At 42.9% G+C, this 21,310-nt stretch overlaps 2 protein-coding genes across 4 annotated transcripts in view; both read left to right on the forward strand.

Moving 5' to 3' along the window:
• Window positions 1-82: 82 nt before the first annotated feature.
• GPRASP1 (G protein-coupled receptor associated sorting protein 1) lies at window positions 83-7,277 on the forward strand. Of its 2 annotated transcripts, XM_072955576.1 has the most exons (5): window positions 83-525; window positions 1,039-1,125; window positions 1,676-1,739; window positions 2,093-2,165; window positions 2,487-7,277. In XM_072955576.1, the coding sequence occupies exon 5, from the start codon at window positions 2,811-2,813 to the stop codon at window positions 6,945-6,947; it is 4,137 nt and encodes a 1,378-aa protein (XP_072811677.1). In that variant the 5' UTR covers window positions 83-525; window positions 1,039-1,125; window positions 1,676-1,739; window positions 2,093-2,165; window positions 2,487-2,810; the 3' UTR covers window positions 6,948-7,277. The 2 variants fall into 2 exon arrangements, with proteins under 2 accessions (XP_072811677.1, XP_072811676.1); XM_072955575.1 differs by having other exon boundaries at window positions 83-1,125.
• Window positions 7,278-8,726: 1,449 nt separating this feature from the next.
• GPRASP2 (G protein-coupled receptor associated sorting protein 2) overlaps window positions 8,727-21,310 on the forward strand; it is a 64,997-nt gene continuing 52,413 nt past the window's right edge. For both annotated transcript variants that reach the window (XM_072956138.1, XM_072956139.1), the window contains exons 1-2: window positions 8,727-8,833; window positions 8,985-9,055. The gene's annotated coding sequence lies outside the window, so the exon portion shown is untranslated. The remainder of the gene's footprint in view (window positions 8,834-8,984; window positions 9,056-21,310) is intronic.

Consider the following 21,310-nt stretch of genomic DNA (forward strand, 5'->3'; position numbering starts at 1 on the left):
GGAGCGGAGCGGAGGGGAGGGGGGCGGACACCGAGCAGTCTCGGGGTTCACACACACCGAGGGGCGGTCTGTATCCATCCGCTGCTCCCCTCAGCGCGGCCCCTCCGGACCTCCCGACCCCGGCCCCCACCGCCGACCGCTCGCCGGCCCCACACACTGTGGGGCCAGAAGTGTGGGGGTGGTCGCGGCGCGCGGGGGCCGCGGGGGGCGGGCGAGGCGGGCTGGCGTGGCCCCGCCCCTCAGGCTGGGGTTCCTCCCGGCCCCGCCCCCTCTGGGTCGGAACTACGGTGGGCCTGGGAGGGGGCGTCGAGCCCATTCGTGCCGTATCCCTCCGCCCCCCTTCCCGACACCCTCGCCGCGAGCGGTTGGTGCCGCATCCTGCGCAGCCCCTGCCCGGTTTGGCGCAGCGGCGCGGGGGGCGGGCCGCCTCTTTGCCATTCTGAGCGCACGGAGAGCGGTGGGAATCCGAGTGAGGAGCTCCGACCGGAGGGCCAGGCCGACCACCCGGGCCCTGAGCCTGTGCAGGCAAGTGGGGGTGTCGTGGGGGGCGACGAGCAGCTCACAGCCTGCCCCGCGGACCCCGGCAGCCTGGCGAGCGGGAGGCGACGCGGCTGGAGCCGGTCCCCGAGGGAGGTGCGCAGCTCCGGGGGCCCCCTGGCGCTGAGGCGGCGGCGACCGGCGCGGACGGGACCCGGGGCGCGGGGTCTGGCCGCAGACGCTGGCTGGGATCCTGGCAGGCGAACGGCGCGGCGGCTCCCGGGTCAGCTTTCCGGGCGCCCGCGCCCCGCCCTCGACGGTGTCTGTGCCGGGAGAGGGCTGTGGGGGTGCTGCTGCGGGAGACATGGCGGAGGGGAGCTGGGGTGGGGGCGCCCGGGGAGGCCGCCGGGGCCGGGGCTGGGGTGGCGGTCGGAGCTGGGGGCCGAGCGGGCGGGTGCGGGGGCCCGGATTCTGGGAAGGGACCTGTGGGTCCCGCGTCCTGGGTGCTGTCCCTTCCCACAGGCGCCTCTTTGATGCCAAAGTCTCCTGTCTGCGCGGTAGGTCTGGCGATTTCAGGCCAAGGGGTGCATCTGTAGTGGAGAGGCTTGAGAAAAACGAAGAGCAGGAAACGAGCCTGTATTTCTGAAGGTGTGTGGGGTTGGGAGGTGGGGGTGGGCAGCAGCCATTGACTGGAGACCCGAATGGGGTGGGGTGACTGCGACCAGAGCAAGAAGGCATCCGGGAATACCTTCTAGAATTGCCTTCTCTAACAGGTTTCTACACACTTCTCTTGCCTTCCTTCCTCATCTCCACAAAATTGAGGGTGGAAGAGATGGGCTGGGAGGTGAGGGTCAGGGTTAAGTCTTAAATGCAAGTACCACTGCACAACCTGTTTTCTAGAATATGCGGGCGCCCTTCCCTCAATTTAAGTTTTGCAGGGCCAGGGAGGTGAACACCAAGTGATGAATCCTTACAGTTGGAGAAGGGAGCAAGAGGAAGAGAGTGATGTGAAAATGAGGAGTTACGCAGAAACCAGATCCAGAGAGCCTCAATTAAAAGAGTATTCTACCAACAGGACTCTAAATGTTAAAAGACAGATTACTGGGACACACCTCTGTTTGGTGTTGGTCTGTTCACCAAGCGCTCAATTGCTACGGTTGTTTCCTGACTGTCTTACCTTTTGTCTGTTTTTCCATAGGCCTGCTTTAAGGTTGGTCCCTTTTCCAAGGAAGGAAAAGAGGAAGACTGGTTCAAATCTGGAGGTTTGTGGGAAGAGGGGCAATGCAGGGGACAGCTACAGAGTAAGATCATGGCAGGTGTCTTTGATTTAAGTGATTGCAGGCCTCCTTCACCTCTCTTGCTCTCTGCCAAATTGGCATATTGCAGCAGAACCCCTTGTTCATATCCGGCAGGAGACATTAGGAATATCTGGGTAGGTGTGGATTAGGCTGTGAATGGGAGGGGGAGACATGAGAGCAGAGGGCAGGAGACAGGAAACATTAGACAAATTAGAGCCTTAAACAGAAATAGAGATGTTTGCCTCAGTGGTCAGAGTTCCTGTTTGTCTATCTATCAGTCAGGTTCCATTCTCTCCTATGTGTTTACTTGTTCCCAGGACAGCCTCCAGGCTGCTGTAGACACTGCTGAAATCAAGGAAAGGAGGGAAAACTTGTGACACATCAGCACAGGTTGGTATGAGAGTGGGTACCACTTTGGGTGGTCTAGAGGAGACCAACACAGGTCCAGGAGTGATTAGGGTCTGGTCTGGGTGCTCCTCAGCCTCTCCCATTGCCAAAACACTTTCCCACCATTTTCACACCTCTTTTGTAGCTGGCAAAGCAGTGTGGCAGCTCTGGGAGTAAAGGATGTGGGCAAAATGAGGGTGGCAGAGAAACCTTCTGATAACCTAACTGTCCCACTAAGCATTAAAGGTCCAGTCTCTGTATGTGTTTGCGTGGAGCGACACAATTGGAAGAGACTCAAAGCCCCATGTCATTCTCTCTTCCTAGATTGATCTCCAGTGGCAGCTCTGGTGGTGTGGGATTTGGGGCTGACCACCACCCTCAACAGGTCTGCACCCACCCGGGAGCCATCCATCCTCCCCCAGCTTGCTTGTGCTTCCTCTTCTCTCTGTCTGCAATATTGGCTGAGGCTGGGCTTGGGAAGGAGGCTGACTGCCTGTTGGACTGGTGATTGACTAACTTTTGTTTCCAACTGTATCACCTGAATCATCGAAAGATTAGAGTGTGAAGATCCAGTACTGTGACAGATCTGTGGTAGAGACTGAGACTGGGATAGGAGTGTTTAACGGGGCCTCCCTTGTAACTTGTACTATGACTGGGGCTGAGGTTGAGCCTAGCGCCCAGGCCAAGCGTGAAAAGAAGCCTGGAGAAGAGGTTGGGGGTGGAGCTGAGAGAGAGAATGAAGTCCCAATGGTGGTCAGACCTAAAGTTAGGACCCAGGCCCAGGCAATGCCTGGGGCAAGGCCCAAAACTGACTCCAAGTCTATGGCTGGGGCACATCCTAAGACTGAAGCTAAGGCAATACCTGGGGCAAGGTCTGTGGATGAAACCTATTTATGGGCCAGGACTGAGTTTGATGCTGAGGCAATTCTGAAGACAGAAGGAACATCCCAAACCAATGCTATAGCCTGGCCACTGGTCAATACAGAGTCTGGTTCAGTTGCTAACACTAAGACCTTGTCTATGGAGAGGGAACTGGTCAATATGGATGCCGAGTCCTTTCCTGGCACCAAGGTCAAGTCCCAGTCAGGAATTCAGCCTTTGTTTGAGTCAGAGGGTGAGACCAATATGGCCTCCTGGTGCCATCCTAGACCTACATCCAGAAAAGAGAGCTCTCAAAATTGTGATTTCAGATGGGTGGATAGATCCTCTTTGAGTTCCTGGTACTGGAATGAAGAAGAGGTCAGTACAAGGCTTCGTCCTAGGGACTGGGTAAAGGCCAGTACTAGGTCCAGGCACATGGCCAAAGAAGAAGCCATGTTTAGGCCCAAAACCAGTCGGGAGCTCTATGTTGTATCCAGTTCTGGTTCTGAGGATGAATCTATTAAGACATCCTGGTACTGGGCCAGAGAAAAGTCCAGTATCCGGTCTAGGCCCAGGGAAGAGGCCAATAGTAGGTCCTGGTTTAGGTCCAAGAAAGAAGTCTCTGAGTCCAGTTCTGAGTCTGAATGTGAGGACAATGTAAAGTCCTGGTTCTGGGCTGGGGAGGAGGCCAAATCCAGGTCGAAACCCAGAGCCAGGAAAGGGGCCAATGTCAGGGCCAGGCACAGGGCCAAGCGAGAAGCTTCCATTGATTTCATATCTGGGTCTATAGATATAGTCAAAAAAGATTCCTGGTTCTGGCCTGGAGAGAAGACTAATAACTCATTGAGGCCCAAGTCCAAGAAAGAGGTCAGGGCCAGAGCAATGGCAAAGGAAGAGGCCAAAATCAAGGCCAGACCCAGGGCCAAGCGAGAAGCCAGGTCAGAGGAAGAGTTCCTCACTGGGGCCTGGTTCTGGGCTGCAGAAGAGTCCAACATAGTGGGTGGGGCCAGTGTCAAGTCCTGTTCTCAAGTGGAGGATGAGTCCATTGTTGGCAGTTGGTTCTGGACTGATGAAGAAGCCAATATGGGGACTGAGGCCAGAAGTAAATTCAGACCAAAGACTGAGAAGGAGCCTATTGGCAATTCTATGCTTGGAACTGGAGGAAAGACCAGTGTAGAAACTGAGGCTGAGGACACTTCCAAATCTGTGCCAACAGATGATAAGGAAAAGGTCATTGCTGGTTCCTGCTTCTGGGCTAATGAAGAAATCAATCCAGAGGCTGAGGAAGAGACCATTTTTGGGTCTTGGTTTTGGGTCACCGATGAGGCCAGTGTGGAAGCTAGTATTGGGGCCAGCTGTGGGTCCAGGCCAGGGTCTGAGGAAGAAGAGGTGATTGGTCCCTGGTTCTGGGCTGGAGAAGAAATCAGTACAGAGGCTGAGTTTGGAGAAGAGGCTAGGCCAGCAGCGGAAGAAGAGACAATATTTGGGTCCTGGTTTTGGGCTGGAAACCAGGCCCAGATGGATTCTGGGGCTGAAGTCAGTTGTGACACCATGCCAGGGACTGAGGAGGAGGAGCCCATTATTGGGTCATGGTTCTGGGCTGGAGTAGAAGCTTGTGTGGGGGCTGAAGTCAGCAACAAGTCTAGCCTGGAGGACAAGGAAAAGGGTATTATATCATCTTGGTTTGGGACCACAGAAGAGGCCAGTATGAAGTATACCCAATGCAAATTTATGACACCTGCTGAGGAGATCAATAATGACTCTAGCTTCTGGTCAGAAGATCCCTGTGTGTTTTCTGCCAATGGATGCAGATGGAAGTCTAGGCCAGAGGAGGAACAGGACACTGTTGATTCATGGTTCTGGTCCAGAAAATACACAAGGCCAGAGACCATTGTAGGGCCCTGGTTCTGGGCTGTGGAAGAGGGCAGTATAGATGATAGGACTGAAGGAGCCAAGCCACCTAGCAAGGAGGAGATCATGATCACATCCTGGTCCTGGAAAGGGGATAAAGCCATTATAGGGGCTCCAAACAGAGAAGAATCCAGGCTAGATGCTGAAGAAGAAGACATTGGTTCTTGGTTCTGGGCCAGGGAGGAGGACAGGCTTGAAACAGAAGCTAAAGCTAGAGAAGAAGACAGGCTGGCAGCTGAAGAGGAAGTTATTGTTGGGTCTTGGTTCTGGACCAGGGAAGAGGCCATTAGGAAGGAGACTGGCATTTGCAGCAAATACAGCCCAGAAGCTGAAGAGGAAGAAGTCACTATTGAGTCCTGGTTCTGGGCTGAAGAAGAGGCCAGACTGGAGGCAGGGGCTAGTTTTGAGTCCAAGCATGGGCCTGGAGAGGAAGAAATCATTGTTGGGTCCTGGTTTTGGGCTGAAGAAGATGTTATAGAGGTTGGACCTCAGGCAATAGAAGAGACCATATCGAAGTCCGAAGAGGAAACCATTTTTGGATCCTGGTTCTGGGCTGCAAAAGAAGTCAGTGTAGAAGCTGAGACATGTGCGTCTAAGCCAAGAGAAGATGAAGAGATGATTGTTGAGTCCTGGTTCTGGTCTGGAGACAAGGCCATCGATGACACTGAAACTGTGGCTACTTCTGAGTCCAGGCCTAAAAATGAGGAAGGGGCAGTTGTTGGGTCCCAGTTTGGAGCTAAAAATGAGGCTAATAACAAGACTGGTAATGGGACCAACTGTGAGTTCAGGACAGCAGCTGAGGAGGACGAGGCCATAGTGGGGTCCTGGTTCTGGGCAGGAGATGAGGCCCATTTTGAATCAAATCCTAGCCCTGTGTACAGGGCCATTTGCAGGTCCAGGTGTTCGGTTGAGCAGGAGCCTGATGCTTCACGCAGGCCCCAGAGCTGGGAGGAGGTTACTGTTCAGTTCAAGCCTGGCCCATGGGGTAGGGTTGGCTTCCCATGCCCAAGCCCCTTTAGATTTCCAAAAGAAGCAGCATTTCTGTTCTCTGAAATGTTTGGAGGAAAGCCCAAGCACATGGCACCGAGCCCAGAAGGGGAAGAGCAGGAGTCTTTGCTGCAGCCTGATCAGCCTGACCCTGAGTTCCCATTTCAGTATGATCCATCCTACCGGTCAGTCACAGAAATTCGAGAGCATCTTAGGGCCAAAGAAAGTGCAGAGCCTGAGAGTTGGTCCTGCAGCTGCATACAATGTGAGCTTAAAATTGGTTCTGAAGAGTTTGAAGAACTCCTTCTGTTAATGGACAAAATTCGAGATCCTTTTATTCATGAAATATCTAAAATTGCAATGGGTATGAGGAGTGCTTCTCAATTTACCCGCGATTTCATTCGTGATTCAGGTGTTGTCTCACTTATTGAAACCTTGCTCAATTATCCCTCCTCCCGTGTTAGGACAAGTTTTTTGGAAAATATGATTCACATGGCTCCACCTTATCCAAATCTGAACATGATTCAGACATATGTGTGTCAAGTATGTGAAGAAACCCTTGCGTATAGTTTGGATTCCCCTGAGCAGTTATCTGGAATAAAGATGGTTAGACACCTCACTACAACTATTGACTATCACACACTGGTTGCTAAGTATATGTCTGGGTTTCTATTCTTATTAGCCATGGGCAATACCAAAACAAGGTTTCATGTTCTGAAAATACTACTGAATTTGTCTGAAAATCCTGTCATGACAAAAGAACTGCTCAGTGCTGAAGCAGTGTCAGAATTTATGGGCCTTTTTAACAGGAAAGAGACAAATGACAATATTCAGGTTGTTCTAGCAATGTTTGAGAATATTGGTAACAACATTGAAAAAGAGGCATTGCTGTTTACTGATGACGATTTCAGTCTTGAGCCACTTATTTCTGCATTCCATGAAGTTGAGGAACTTGCTAAGAAACTGCAAGGCAAAACAGATGATAAAAATGACCCCAGGGTAGACCCAAAAAATGATTATGATTAATCACTTGCCTGTGACTGTCCTTACGTTCCTGAGTTATAATCCTTGAATAATGCTTTGGCTTCATTTGATTCTATGTTATAATGTACATCTTTAATGCTGTTACTGACTTTGCCCAACTGTGTGTGTGAGCTGGATCAATCTTCTCATGCCAAATGAATATTAGAACTAAAAGCACATTTGTTGATACTTGTTTTTGTCCAGATTGTAAATTTAGTATTTAAGCTTATAGTGAACTGAGTCATCATAAGTAAGCTACCCTTCTGATTGTTGTTCCAGTGTATTGATGTCTATTTGAGTCGTGTTGTGTTTTCAATAAAATTCTATGTTAAAGTTGGCAGAAATCACTGTTCTCCTTGAACTTAGAGTATACATGCAAAGATAGCATATGAGCACATAGAGATAATGTATGAATAATAATGCTCCTTGAGAAAGTTTATTTTCATAGCTTTAACTGCAAAGGTTACTATGGGCTGCTACTCAGTGTGTGCTTCAGAGAAAAAGGACCCAATTAATTTGGGCTCTGAAATGTAGGAAAAAGGTTGAATGTTGTGAAGAAAAGCTTGGAGTTGTAAAAAGTGTTCCTATACAAGTGAGGTATCCAGTAGGCTTGGAGTGGCTGGGAGGTGTGTATTAAGTGATAGAGAGGATGAGGTAAATTTTGAAGAGCTGAGAAGTCACACTTTGCAGTTCAGCATATGGCTGTTTCTTTGATGTTACCTAAAGGTTAAATAAGACCAGAAAGCACACAGATTTCAATGTCAGGGAGGCCATTTCTTCATGGTAGTGCCATGGAAATTGTTAAAGTAATACCATATAGCCACAAAAAGTGATGAAGTACAGATTTTTTTAATTGACTAAGAAAAGCTCTGATGTCTTATATATTTGTAGAAATATTTTCTATATTTCTATAAATAAAAAAGACTGGTATACATGGAAAGATGATCCCATTGTAAAAATGAATGTAAGTGGGCCAAATTTACACAAATTTATATTGGATTATGGAAAATTCTGTAACAATATAAAACATGTCAAAGGGATACAGAAGTATGAGATACTACAGAAGGACTGGCTTGCCAAGTAAAAATCCATAATTATTTAAAGGGAATAAACTAAACTTTCCGAAGTTCCAGAGTTTATGCTACACATTTTTAAGAAAATTCACAATGGTTCATAGCATATCTTCAGGTAGGCGCAAATGTCAGGGATAAAGTTGAGTTGGCATGGGGGTGGTCCAGGCTAAGGGGAAATACACAAAAGTTTTATTTTCAGGAAAGGAACAAGCCATGGTGACCCTGTTACTTTTTATTTGTCTCAGGGTGAAAAGTGCTTTTTCCCTACTTGATTCTAGGGTGCAAGGTTCAGGGAAGTAGGGCAAAGTGGCAGTTTTGCCTCTCTTCACAAACCACAGGTGTTAATAGAGATCATCCCAGTGGTGGAAATGCGAGTTTTGCCTATCGATATTTCTCAAGACAGATCCCGGGAGTGTTTTATTATGTCACCCGAGTTTTATACAGAATCAGTACTGAAAGTCAGTTGTCTCGAAACTCCTCATCGAGCGTTCGTCGCCAGCCCTGTGCTCCTACAGAGCAAGGCCCAGCCTAGGGCTGGAAGCTTGGCTCCGGCCCAGCCTTCCTTCCAGCTCTGTATCTTCAGCACGGTCAGGAGCTTCAGACTGTTCTAGCAAGCAGCTCGAGCCCAGAGGCAGAAGACTGCCATCGGTGCTGCAGGGCTGCGGCAGACAAGCGGCCTGCGCGGTCACGTGGGGCTGACGGCGGGTCACGTGACCGCGCTGTCCCTTGGACGGGCGTGGAGGTGTGTCGCGCTCAGCTGCAAAGGGACAGGAAGGACTTACACCTGACGATTGACGGACGGCCGTGGGAGGAGTGGTAGGATGTGATGGTGTGTGGGTGGGGGTCTGCATGCTGCACTAGCCTGAAAACGAATCCCTCGGGCGCCCAGAATTACGGCACTTGTTGGGAGAGGATACAGTCCCTCAGCCAATCGCGAGCGTCTTAGCCGGGGTCTGTTTTTGTCCAGGAGCTCCAGACGCAGGAAGTCATCCCGCGGGAGGCCTTCGTGGAGGGAAACGGCCGTCGCTGTTGGAGGAGGTAGGTTCGAGGCCGAGAAGTGGCATCCGTGAGGGGCGCTGGCTGAGACTAGATCCGGGTGCAGAAAGTGCCTCGGACCCTCTGTCTCTCTCCCCTGCCTTCCGAACACCCCTGCCCTCACCCCAGGCTCCCCGCCCAGCGCAGTGTGAATCTGTGTTTCTCTGTGTGGGTGGGGGAGGTGGACACGTGGAGGGAGTTGGCTTCAGGGGTGACCAGAGACAGGGAACGGTGAAGTGGCAATTCGTGAACACCCAATTTGTGTACACTCGTGGCGCTGGCTCTGGAAAGGCAGGTGTGAGGATGGGAACTGTGAGCTACACTACCTTCCTCCCACCTAGTTGGTGCTCACTGTCCTGTCTGTCTGTCTTACAGACAGTGAGGATGGCTCAGTTTAATATTGTAGAAAAGTTAATGACAGGAGGTAGCCGTGGGTGGGGGGAATGAGAGGGGAACAAGATTGACTTTTACTCTAAGGTTCCAGCTGCCTGGAGCTGCAAGAGAGGAATAAACCTCAATCTAGGCAGCTCTAGAGAAGAAGAGAGAATAGACTCAGGAGGAGGGAATCTAGGTGCTTTGGGCCTCTGGGAACCACCTACAAAAACTGCTTCATGAATGATCTCAGATTCTGCTCCACAGTCTGGGCTCTTTTTCCTTGTTTTTTTTTATGGCCAATGCTTTTGACTTGGTGATTTGCATCTATCCTTAGTGGCACTCCCTTATTTGTGCTAATCCATTTTGGTCAGAGCTCAGCTCTATGAGACATCCACAGGATATCTAAGTCTTCTTAGGGGAATGTAGTCAGGAAAAACAAATTTTACACATCCTATTAACCCTCTCTATTTGCACATTTTACAGATTTGAAGCCAATTAGTGCATAGCAATTTGCTTTTTTTGTACAGCTGCATAATCCTCCATTGTGTCACTACCATAATTTGTTTCAATCATTCTCCTATATATGGGTATTTTTTTCTAATATTTTGTGGTTACGAACAGTGCTGGAAGACTAACCTTGTGCAAATGTAATTTTTCTACGGCTAGAGGTATACCTTCAGGGTAGATTCCTAGAAGTGGGGATAGTCAGTCAAATGATAAGTGCATGTGTAATTTTATTTGATATTCTCAAATATCCCTCCAAAGAGGTATTACAAATTTTCATTTTCACCAGCAATATATGGGTTGCCTGTTTCCCTACAGCCTTGACAATCAATTTCTTATTATGCTTTTGATATTTGCAGAATATCTAGTGATGTCATCTCTCTCATTACTGATGTTAGTACTAACGTCTTCTCTTTTGTTTTTCTTTATCACTCTGGCTAGAGGCTTATCAATTTTATTGACCTCAACAAACTAATGTTTCATTTTATTGATTTTCTTTATTGTTTTTCTGTTTTCTATTTCACTGGTTTCTGCTCTTACTATTTTTCTTCTGCTTACTTTGTGTTTGTTAGTATTCTGTTTCTATCTACTTAAAATAGAAGCTGAGGTCATTTGAGATCATTATTTTTCTAATATAGGTGTTTTAGTACTGTAAATTTCCCTCTAATACTGCTTAAGCTACATCCCACAAATTTTGACGTTGTGTTTTTATTTTTCTTCAATAGAAATTACATACTAACTTCTTTTTTAGTTTCTTCTTTGATTCAAGAGTTATTTAGAAGTATGCTATGTAGTTCCCAAGTATTTGAGGCTTTTCCAGATATGTTTTAGTTATGTAGTTCTACAATGCTAAGCACAATCCTACTGTGGTCAGAGAATACACTTTGTATGACCAAAATCCTTTTAATTTATTGAGACTTTCTTTATGGCTCAGAATATGGTCTATCTCAGTAAATATTCCAGTTGCACTTGAAAAGAATGTGTATCCTTCTGTTGTCCTGTGAACTGTTGTTCTATAAATGTCAATTAGGTCTAGTTGGTTAATAATCTTGTTTAGGTCTTCAATTGTATATCTTTTCTTATTTTGTTTCTACTCACTATTAAGAGGTGCTGAAATCTGACTGTAATTGTGGATATGCCTATCTCTGACATTCTATCACAACATTTTTGTTGTTATTGTTTTTTTTAATACACTGCTAGACTCAACTTGCCAAGTTTTTTTCTTTCTTCATCATGAGTGAGATTGGCCTATAATTTTATTTTTTATGCTGTAGTTTTCTCATCATAGTTTCAAGGTTATGTAAGTCTCATTAAATGAGTTGGGATAGCTTTTGTTCTTTTTCTAGTCTCAGGAAGAGTTTGTATAACATAGAGAATGTCTGTAACTTGAAGATACCTTACAACTTGCCTTTAAACCCTTTTTAACTAATGCCTTTTAAGGCAGAACATACATTATATATCATTTTATAGATTTTAAAAAAATAGGCGTTCACGCTCATCATCTGCACCACAGCTTGTTCATACAGTTCCTTGCAACTGGAGGGTTCAACTTTCTCACTCACTTGTCCCTTCCTTCAGTCATCCCCAGCCCCCTGTAATCTCTGTCAAAGGCCCATCCGTTCTTCAAAGATTTTTTAGAAGGCCATCTACCCCCTTCAGAGTGACACTCCTGATCCCTTTAACCAACTCTATAAACCCTCACCTTCAGATATCCAGTGCTGGTCCAGTGGTCATGCCTTACTCAAGAGTCAAGCAAGGACTTCTTCCTTTGGGATGAGGCTGTAGGCTGAATAGTTTTAGATATAGTTTTTAATACGTCTATAATCCTAGCAACAAAATTTTTAAGTCTTTTGCTAATGGAATTGGGGAACATGATATTGCATTGTTGTTTGATATTATTAATGAGGTTAAACCTACTTTCAGGTATTTGTTAGCCAGTTGGATTTTCTTTTTGTGAGAAGAGTATGTGTAAGCTTTTCCCATTTGCCTTTTAGAGGTTTTAATTTAGAGACTCTTATAGGTTCAAGAACTGCTTATCAGTTTTTATATACACACAAACCTGTGAACAGTCCAGAGAATTTTGAAAGAAACATAATTTGGAAGTTGGAAAGCATTTGCCTCACCAGGGATTTTAAAAAATTTTCAGGCTATAGTTGGTAAAACAGAGTAGAACTACTCAGGAAAAGTTAAATGGAATATAGATAGAGAGCCCATATATTGCCACATATATGTGGGCATTTATATTAGAGTGACAGTTCAGATTCATAGAGAAAAGTGAAGCATTCAGTGTGCCAGGGGACCTCAAGACCACTGATAGGTTCAGTGATTTGCTAGCAGGACTCACAAGACTCAATGTACATTTGTACTCACAGCTATGAATTATTACAAAAGGATGCAAAACCAAATCAGCGAAGGGAAAAAGTGCATGAAGCAAAGTTCCAAAGAAATCAGGTGCAAGCTTCCAAGAGTCCTCTCCCAGTGGAGTCCCACAGAATACACTTAATTCCTCTAACAACAATTTATGACAACATGTGTGAAATGTTATTTATCAAGAAAGTTTATTAGATTCTCAGTGCCCAAAATGTGGGGGAGAGTGGGGTATGGTACCCTTTGCCTAGCATGTACTGAAATTCTAGACTCCTAGATAGAAAGAATTTAGCATAAAGCATATTGTTTGCACAAAGAGTTTAGGCATAGTGAGCCAATCTTATCAGTTCTGGGAATGGTGGAAACCTTCTTCAAATCCAGGTTAACAGAATCCAGCCAAAGGCTAACCTTGCAAGAAGGCCTTTCTAAGGCTAGTGGTCCCATGTCTGCTATGTTAACTCTTTTCTACACATTTGGTGAATTGTGTTAGAATAATTAGCTAATCATCTGGGAAAACAAATAAGGTTATATCCCAATACACATGAACAAATTCCAGGAAGATTAGGTATCTTAAATATTTCAAGAGGGGTGGGAGGATAAGGAAAAATAAACACTCATTTACCTAGAATGAATTTTGACTTCTAATATGTAGAGGGAAATGGAAATGGATTGTTTCCACATAATACCAGTATCAGTTATTAAATAATATGCCCCTACTCCAATAGTTTCTGATGTCTCTTGTAATATATGGAGTTATCTTCAAATGTGTTTCTGAAGTAAATTCTCTCTAGTGTTAGAAACATACAGGTTTGCTTATTACAGGTTATAATAAATGTTGTGGATTATCTGAAATATAATAGTCATAATTCATACATGGTTACTCTAATTAATTTTTATCATTTTATCTTATCTTTAATATTATATCATTAAATTGATTGTGGCTAAGGGATACTGATATTCTCATATAACTCCTTTGAAATTCTCTTGGAGTTTCAAAATGGAAGTGTGTTTGACAGGTCAAAGAATATGTCTCTGTGTTGCCAAAGCCTGGAGGTCTTCAAGAAGCCTTCCATGATGGTGCTCCTTAACTAGATGACTTTTTTAAAGAGTCCACAATATCTGTCTCTCAATCATGCCAGCTCAGAAGCTTAATATCCTCATACAGGAAAATAACATCCATTTTTATAGGGTGAGCTCATAATTAACAAAGTCACAAGCTTACAGAATCCAAAGTATCAGCTTACTAATTTGTACAGGGAAACAGCAACATCAGAGGGACTAAAATAATAGCATCTGTTGGATTCTCTCACTGCATATAGACCTATAGGAAATCAAAACTGGAAGACCAATTAATTCAAATTGAAAAGTTAAAAATTTTTATGTGTAAAGTTTCGTTATAAAGTTGGAAAATTTGATTACTCTTACATTTTTCAAAAATTTTTTTCTACCTTTACTGAGATATAATTAACAAAAAACACTATGTGAGTTTAAGATGTACAGTGTGATGATTTGATATACATATATATTGTGACCTGATTACCACAAGACTAGCTAACACATTCATCTCTTTCTTAGTTATCTTTTGTGTGTATGTGGTCAGAACATTTAAGATCTATCCTCCTTAGCATATTTCAGTTTAGAATACAATATTGTTAACTACAGTCACCAGGCTATACATTAGATCCCCCAAACTAACTCATAACTGAAAGTTTGTATCCTTTGACCTACATCTCCCCATTCCTTCAACTACCTGGCAACCACCAATCTACTCTGTTTCTATGAGTTCAACTTTATTAGATTCCACATTTAAGTGAGAACGTACAATATTTGTTTTTCTTTGTCTTATTTCATTTAGTATAATGCCTTCAAAGTTCTTCCATGTCACATGGCAGGATTTCCTTTTTTCTCATGGCAGAATTTAATTTATTATATAAATATATATATAATATTTTTTAAATCTATTCATCTGTCAGTGCATACTTAGGTAGTATCCATGTCTTGTCTTGATAGTGATTTCATTTCCTTTGACTATATACCCAATAGTGGGAATACTGGATCATATGGTGGTTCTATTTTTAATTTTTTGAAAAGCCTCCACACTGTTTTCCACAGTGGCTGCACCAATTTACATTACCACTAACAGAGTGCAAGAGTTTGCTTTTCTTTACATTCTCATCAACGCGTTATCTCTTGTCTTTTTGATAACAGCCGTTCTAACAAGTTGAAGTGATACCTCATTGTAGTTTTGATTTGCATTACTCTGATGAATACTGATGTCACCTTTTCATGACATTAGTGATGTCATCTTTTCATGGAACTGTTGACCATTTGTATTTCTTCTGTAGAAAACTCTGTTCAGGTCCTTTGCCCATTTTGAAATCGGATTATTATTATTTTTATGATTCAGTTGTATGATTTCCTTATATTTTTATATATTAAACCCTTTTCAGATACAGGGTTTGCAAATATTTCCTCCCATTCTGTAGGTTGTCTTTTCATTTTGTTGATTATTTCTTTTGCCATGCATTCTTTTGCCGTGTTGATCATTTCTTTTCAGTTTGATGTAGCCCTACTTGTTTACTTTTGCTTTTGTTCATTGTGATTTTGGTATCATATCAAAAAAAATTGCCAAGATCAATGTCAAGGAGCTTTTCCTCTGTGTTTTCTTCAAGGAGTTTTACAGTTTGGGGTACAAGATTTAGGTCTTTAATCCATTTCAAGTCAATTTTTATGAGTGGTGTACGATAGGGGTCCAATTTCATTTCTGCATTTTGTGAATATCCACTTTTCCCAGCACTATGTATTGAAGAGACTTTTTTTTCATTGATTTTTTTTTCTTGGCTTTCTTGTCAAATATTAGTTTACTCTATATATCTGGGTTTATTTTGGGGCTCTTGATTCTATTCCATTGGTCTATGTGTCTGTTTTTTTGCCAGTACCATCGTGTGTTGATTATATGGCTTTGTAATAAAGTTTAAAATCACAAAGTGTAATTCCTGAAGCTTTGTTCTTTTTCAGGACTGCTTTGGCTGTTTGTGATTCCACATGACATTTAGGATTGTTTTTCCATTTCAGTTAAAAATTCCATTGGAATTTTGATAGAGATTGCTTTGAATCTATAGATCACTTTGGGTAGCTGGACATTTTAACAAAACTAATTATTCTGATTAATGAACACAGGATATATTTCCATTTATTTGTTTCCTCTTCAATTTCTTTTATCAAAGTCTTACAGTTTTCAGTGTACAGATCTTTCACTTCCTTAAATTTATTCTTAAGAATTTTATTGTTATTGATCCTATCACAATTGGGATTGTTTTCTTTATTTTTCAGGTAGTTTGTTGTTAGTGTATAAAAACACAACTGATTTTTCTGTGTTGATTGTGTATCCTGAAACTTCACTGAATTTGTTCCAACAGTTTTTTTGTTGAGTCTTCAGGCTTTTCTAAATATAAATTTATTTCATGTGCAAACACAGACGGTTGTACTTATTCCTTTCCAATTGGGATGCCTTTTTATTTTTTTCTATTTCCTAATTTCTCTGACTAGGACTTCTAGTAGTATGTTGAATAGGAGTAGTGAGAGTGGGCACTCTTGTTTTGTTTCAGACCTTAAAGGAAATGCTTTCAGTTTCTCACCATTGAGTGTAATGTTAGCTATGAGCTTCTCATGTATGTTATGACCTTTATTATGTTGAGGTACATCCTCGTATACTCAGTTGTTGAGAGTTTATCCTGAAAGGGTGTTGAATTTTTTCAAATACTTTATCGGCATGTATTAAGATCATATGCTTTTTTATCCTTTATTCTGTTAATGTGGTGTACCTCATTTATTGATTTGTATATGCTAAACCATGCTTTCATCTCAGGGATAAATCCCACTTGATCATGGTGTATGATCTTTTCAATGTGCTATTGAATTCAGTTCACTAGCATTTTGTTTACAATATTTGTGTTTGAATGTATATTTACCAGGAAAATTGGCTTGTAATTTTCTTTTCTTGCAGTGTCCTGCTTTGGCCTTGGTATGATGGTGATGTTGGCCTCATCAAATGAGTTTGGGAGTGTTTCCTCTCTTTAATTTTTGAGAACGATTGGTATTAATTCTCTTTTAAATATTTGGTAGAATTCACCATGGAAACCATCTGGTACTGGGCTTTTTTGGTTGAGATGTGTTTGATTACTGATTCAACCACTTTACTCATTATTGGTCTGTTCAAATTTTCTATTTCTTCATGATTCAGTCTTAGTAAGTTGTATGTTTGTGTATGTTTCTCTCCCCAAGTTTGGGAATCTTTCAGCCATTATTTCTTTAAATGAACATTCTATCCCTTTTTCTCTTACTCTTCTTCTTAGGGTCCCATAATCCCAGATATAATGTTTCACTTTAAGGTGTTCTTTAGGTCCTGTACAGTTTCTTCACTCTTTTTCATTCTTTTTTCTTTTTGCTCCTCTAACCTGATAGTTTCAAATAACATGTCTTCAAGTTCACTAATTTTTCCTTCATGGTCAACTCTTTCGTTGAAACTCTGTATTGAATTCTTCAATTCAGTAATTGTATTCTTTAACTCTAGGATTTCTTTTGTTTTTGTTATTGTTGTTGTTGTTGTTGTTGTTTTAATGGTTTGTATTTCTTTGTGGAATTTCTAATTATTTTCATGTATTATTTTTCTAATTTTGTTTAGTTATCCAATTGTGTTCTCTTATAGTTAAGTGAACTTCCTTAACATAATTATTCTGAATTATTTGTCATCAGTCAGTTTTTAGTTCTCTGTTTTTGTTTTGTTTTGTTTTGTTTGTTTGTTTGTTTGTTTTAGGGTCAGTTATTGGAGCTTTGTTAGTTTCCTTTGGTGGTGTCATATTTACCTGATTCGTCATGATCCTTGTATCCTTGTGTTGGTATCTGTTTAACTGAGGAAGTGGTCTCTTCTTCTAGCGTTTACAGATTCAATTAGCAGGGAAGTTATTCATTAGTCAGTCCAGTTTAGGGTTCTGGATGTACCACCTATAGTGTCCATGTGCGGAGAGGGTTTGCTATCAGGGTCTCTAGTTGGGCAGGGCCACTTCCCATACTCTGAGGTCAGGGGAGTGGTGGCCAGTGGCTGTACATCATGGTCAGTTAAGCCAGCTGTTTGGGTTCCATGTTCAGACAAGACTGCTGTCAGGGCTCCCTGGTTAGATATACTTGCCAGCTGGGCTCCACGGTCAGGTGGGCCAGTAGTCTGGGTTTCATGACTAGACCAGGCCAAAGGCTGTACTTTTTAATCAGGAAGAGCCACAAGCATTGCCTTACAGTTGGCCAGGGCCATAGAGTAGGCTCTCCAGTTAGGTAGCTGCCCAGGCTCCCTGGTCCAGCATGGCCACCAGTTATACTCTGCAGTGGAGGTAGGATGTGCTCTGCAGTTGGGTGGGGTTGCTTTCTTTCTGTCCTCCCTAGATGAATGAGGCCACAGTGTATGCTCTGTGATTAGGCAGAGTTGGTGGTTAGGCTCCCTCCCTGTACGAGGCTGTAGGCTATGTTCACCAATTGGGCAGCACCATAGGCTGGACTTTATAGCTGGGCAGAGTTGCTACCTGGGCACCCTTGTTGGGTGAAGGTGCAAGCGCTGCTCCACAGTTAGATGGGGCTGCTGGTTTGACTACCCATTCAGGTAGGGCTGTATACTGGGCTCTGTGGCTGCCCAGGATTGTTATTCAGGTCCCCTGCTCAAGGGGTTAGGAGAGGCAGAGACTATCACAATTGGGTGAGGTTACTTGCTTGGCTTCCTGCCCAAGTGGAGCTGAAGGATGTGGTCCACAGTTGCCCAGGACTTCTAGCCAGGCTTCTTGATTGGGCAGAGTTGGAAGCTATGCTCAACAATTTGGCAGGAAATTTGGCTTAGCTTTCTGCCAGTGTGGAGCTATAGACTGTGTTCCATGGCATGACAACTTATGTTCCCTGGTCAAGAGGGACCAGATGCTATGTTCTGCAGTTTGATGGGGCTACTGGCTTGGCTCCCTGCCTGTATGGGGGTCGTGGTCTGTGCTCTGAGGTTGCCTGAGGTTTCTGTTTGGGCTTCCAGCTCAGGGAGAGGCTGGAGACCATGCTCCAAAGTTGGGCAGGGCTGCTGGCTTGACTCAGTGGGCCATAGGATGGGCTCTGCAGTTGACTGTGGTTTCTAGCCAGGCTTACTGGTTTCTAGAGACTATGCTCAGCAGTTGAGCAGGGCTACTGGCTGGCCGCTCTGTCCAGGTGAGGTCATAGGATGGACTCCATAGGATAGCCTGTTGGCTAAGGACCCAAACCAAGAAGAACTGCCAGCCAAGTTTCCTGCCCGCTGAGTACACTGGCTTGGTTCTGCATATGGCTGAGCTCTCTGCACAGGAGCTGCTGCCAGTAGGTGAAAAGTCTACCAAGATCTGCACACGGGTTGTTGTGAGCCTCTCCCCCTTTTCATCTCTAGCAGATCCCCTGTAGTCTAGCCCCACTGGGTCCCCAGGTGATCCCCATGAAGTAAGACTGAAGTGTGGGACTCCTAGGAATCATCTAACAATGCTGGGGGAGCTGGATGTCCACCTTGAACTCTCTTTTTTTCCCACTGATGTAGCCATAAGCCCAGAGGAACATTCTCAGTCTGGCATTCTGCCAGGCTAGGGGAAGGGCAGTGTAATGAAAAGTCTTTTCTAATGTGATTTTTCTCAGTTATTTTGGTCCAAGGGAATGCTTCAGCCTCATCCCCAGGTTCTAGGATATTCACAAAAGTGTCTCTGATAAAGTGCTAGTTGTCTTTCTGTGAGGAGGACTGAATCTGGGGACCATCTTTTCCATCATGTTCCTGATATCACTCTCATATGACTCTTCAGTGATGCTACCTAAAGTGCCAGCCTGAAATGAAAAAAAAAAAAAGGAATTTGTGCCAAAATTTGAATGTACTTCATCAAAGCACACATTATTTTTGTAGCAAGATTTTCTTGATGAAAGTAGCTATGAGCATATTTATGTTTTGATGAAAGCCATCTTATGTCTTTACAAACTGGTAACAGTATGCCACCTATTGAAAAACAATCCATATTAGCAAGAGCATTGACATGTAATATTTCATTATGGAATATGTGGACAAAAATCTGATCCCTTCAGAGGAAAGCAAAAACTCCATTTAGAAGTTCACCAGCTCTTAGCTGCATGTAAATCAATGAAATTAGAACCCTCCTTCACACCATACACAAAAATAAACTCAAAATTGCTTAAAGACTTAAACATAAGACAAGACACCATAAATCTCCTAGAAGAGAACATAGGCAAAACATTCTCTGACATAAAATGTAGCAAAGTTTTCCTAGGTCAGTCTACCAGGGCAATAGAAATAAAATAAAAAATAAACAAATGGGACCTAATGAAGCTTATAAGCTTTTGCACAGCAAAGGAAACCATAAACAAAATGAAAAGACAGCCTATGCAATGGGAGAAAATATTTCAAGTGATGCTACTGAAAAGGGCTTAATTTCCAGAATATACAAACAGCTCATACAACTCAATAACATAAAAATAACAACCCAATAAAAAAGTGGACAGAAGATCTAAACAGACATTGAAGACATACAGGTGGGCAATAGGCACATGAAAAGATGCTCAATATTGCTGATTATCAGAGAAAAGCAAATCGAAACTACAGTGAGGTATCACCTCAAACTAGTTATAATGGCCATCATTAAAATGTCCACAAATGATAAATGTTGGAGAGGGTGTAGAGAAAAGGGAACCCTCCTACACTGTTGATGGGAATGTAATTTGATGCAGCCACTATGGAAAACAGTATGGAGTTTCCTTAAAAAACTAAAAATAGACTTACCATATGATCCAGCAATTCCACTCCTGGGCATATATCTAGAGAAAACTCTAATTTGAAAAGATACATGCACCCCAGTGTTCACAGCAGCAGTATTTACAATAGTCAAAACACAGAAGCAACCTAAATGTCCATCGACAGATGATTGGATAAAGAAGTATATATACACAGTGGAGTACTACTTAGCCATAAAAAAGAGTGAAATGCTACTTGCAGCAGCATGGGTGGACCTGGAGATTATCACACTAAGCAAAGTAAGTCAAAAAAAAAAGATAAATACCATATGATATCACTTACATGTGGAGTCTTTAAAAAATGACACAAATGAACTTAATTATAAAACAGAAACAGACTCACAGGCATAGAAAACAAACTTATGGTTACCAAAGGGGAAAGGTGGGGGAAGGATAAATTAGGAGTTTGATATTTGCAGATACAAACTACTTTATATAAAATAGATAAACAACAAGGTCCTACTGTATAGCCCAGGGAACTATATTCAATATCTTATAATACCCTATAATGAAAAAGAATATGAAAAAGAATATATATAAACATATAACTGAATCACTATGCTGTACACTAGAAACTAACACAACATTGTGAATTGACTATACCTAAATTTTAAAAATTCACCAGCTCTGATATTTTTAATTCATTAATTAGAAAAATTGTTACTAATAGATGAAATAAGGTGAAGAATTTAAGTATAGAAGTTATGAAAATACAGGCTCACTGCAGAAATAGTAGATAAGGTGGTATCTAGACAAACTGTGACAACAGATTAACTATTTATAGGAAATAAGGCCGGGTCCCCATCTACAACATATACCTAGAACAATTAGATGGATTAACTTTTAAAAAACCCTTTCCCCATTTGTTACAAAAGGAAATCATAATCTTTGTACAAAAAGTTACATGCCATGAGTAAGTGGGGTGTTTTCCCAGGTATGAAAGCCTGGTTCAGTATTCAAAAATCAATTAACATAATCTATTATAGCAACAGGCTAAAAAAGAAACATCATATGATCATATCAATAGATACAGAAAAAAAGCATTTGATAAAAATCTAGCACTCATTCATGATAAAAACTTTCAAACTATGAAAAGAGAGGAGCTTCCTTAGATTTGATTTTTAAAAATGTAAAAAAAGCCTACAGCTAACATCATATATAGTAGTGAGAAAC

Source organism: Vicugna pacos, chromosome X (assembly GCF_048564905.1).
Source record: "Vicugna pacos chromosome X, VicPac4, whole genome shotgun sequence".
NCBI classification, from domain to species: Eukaryota; Metazoa; Chordata; class Mammalia; order Artiodactyla; family Camelidae; genus Vicugna; species Vicugna pacos.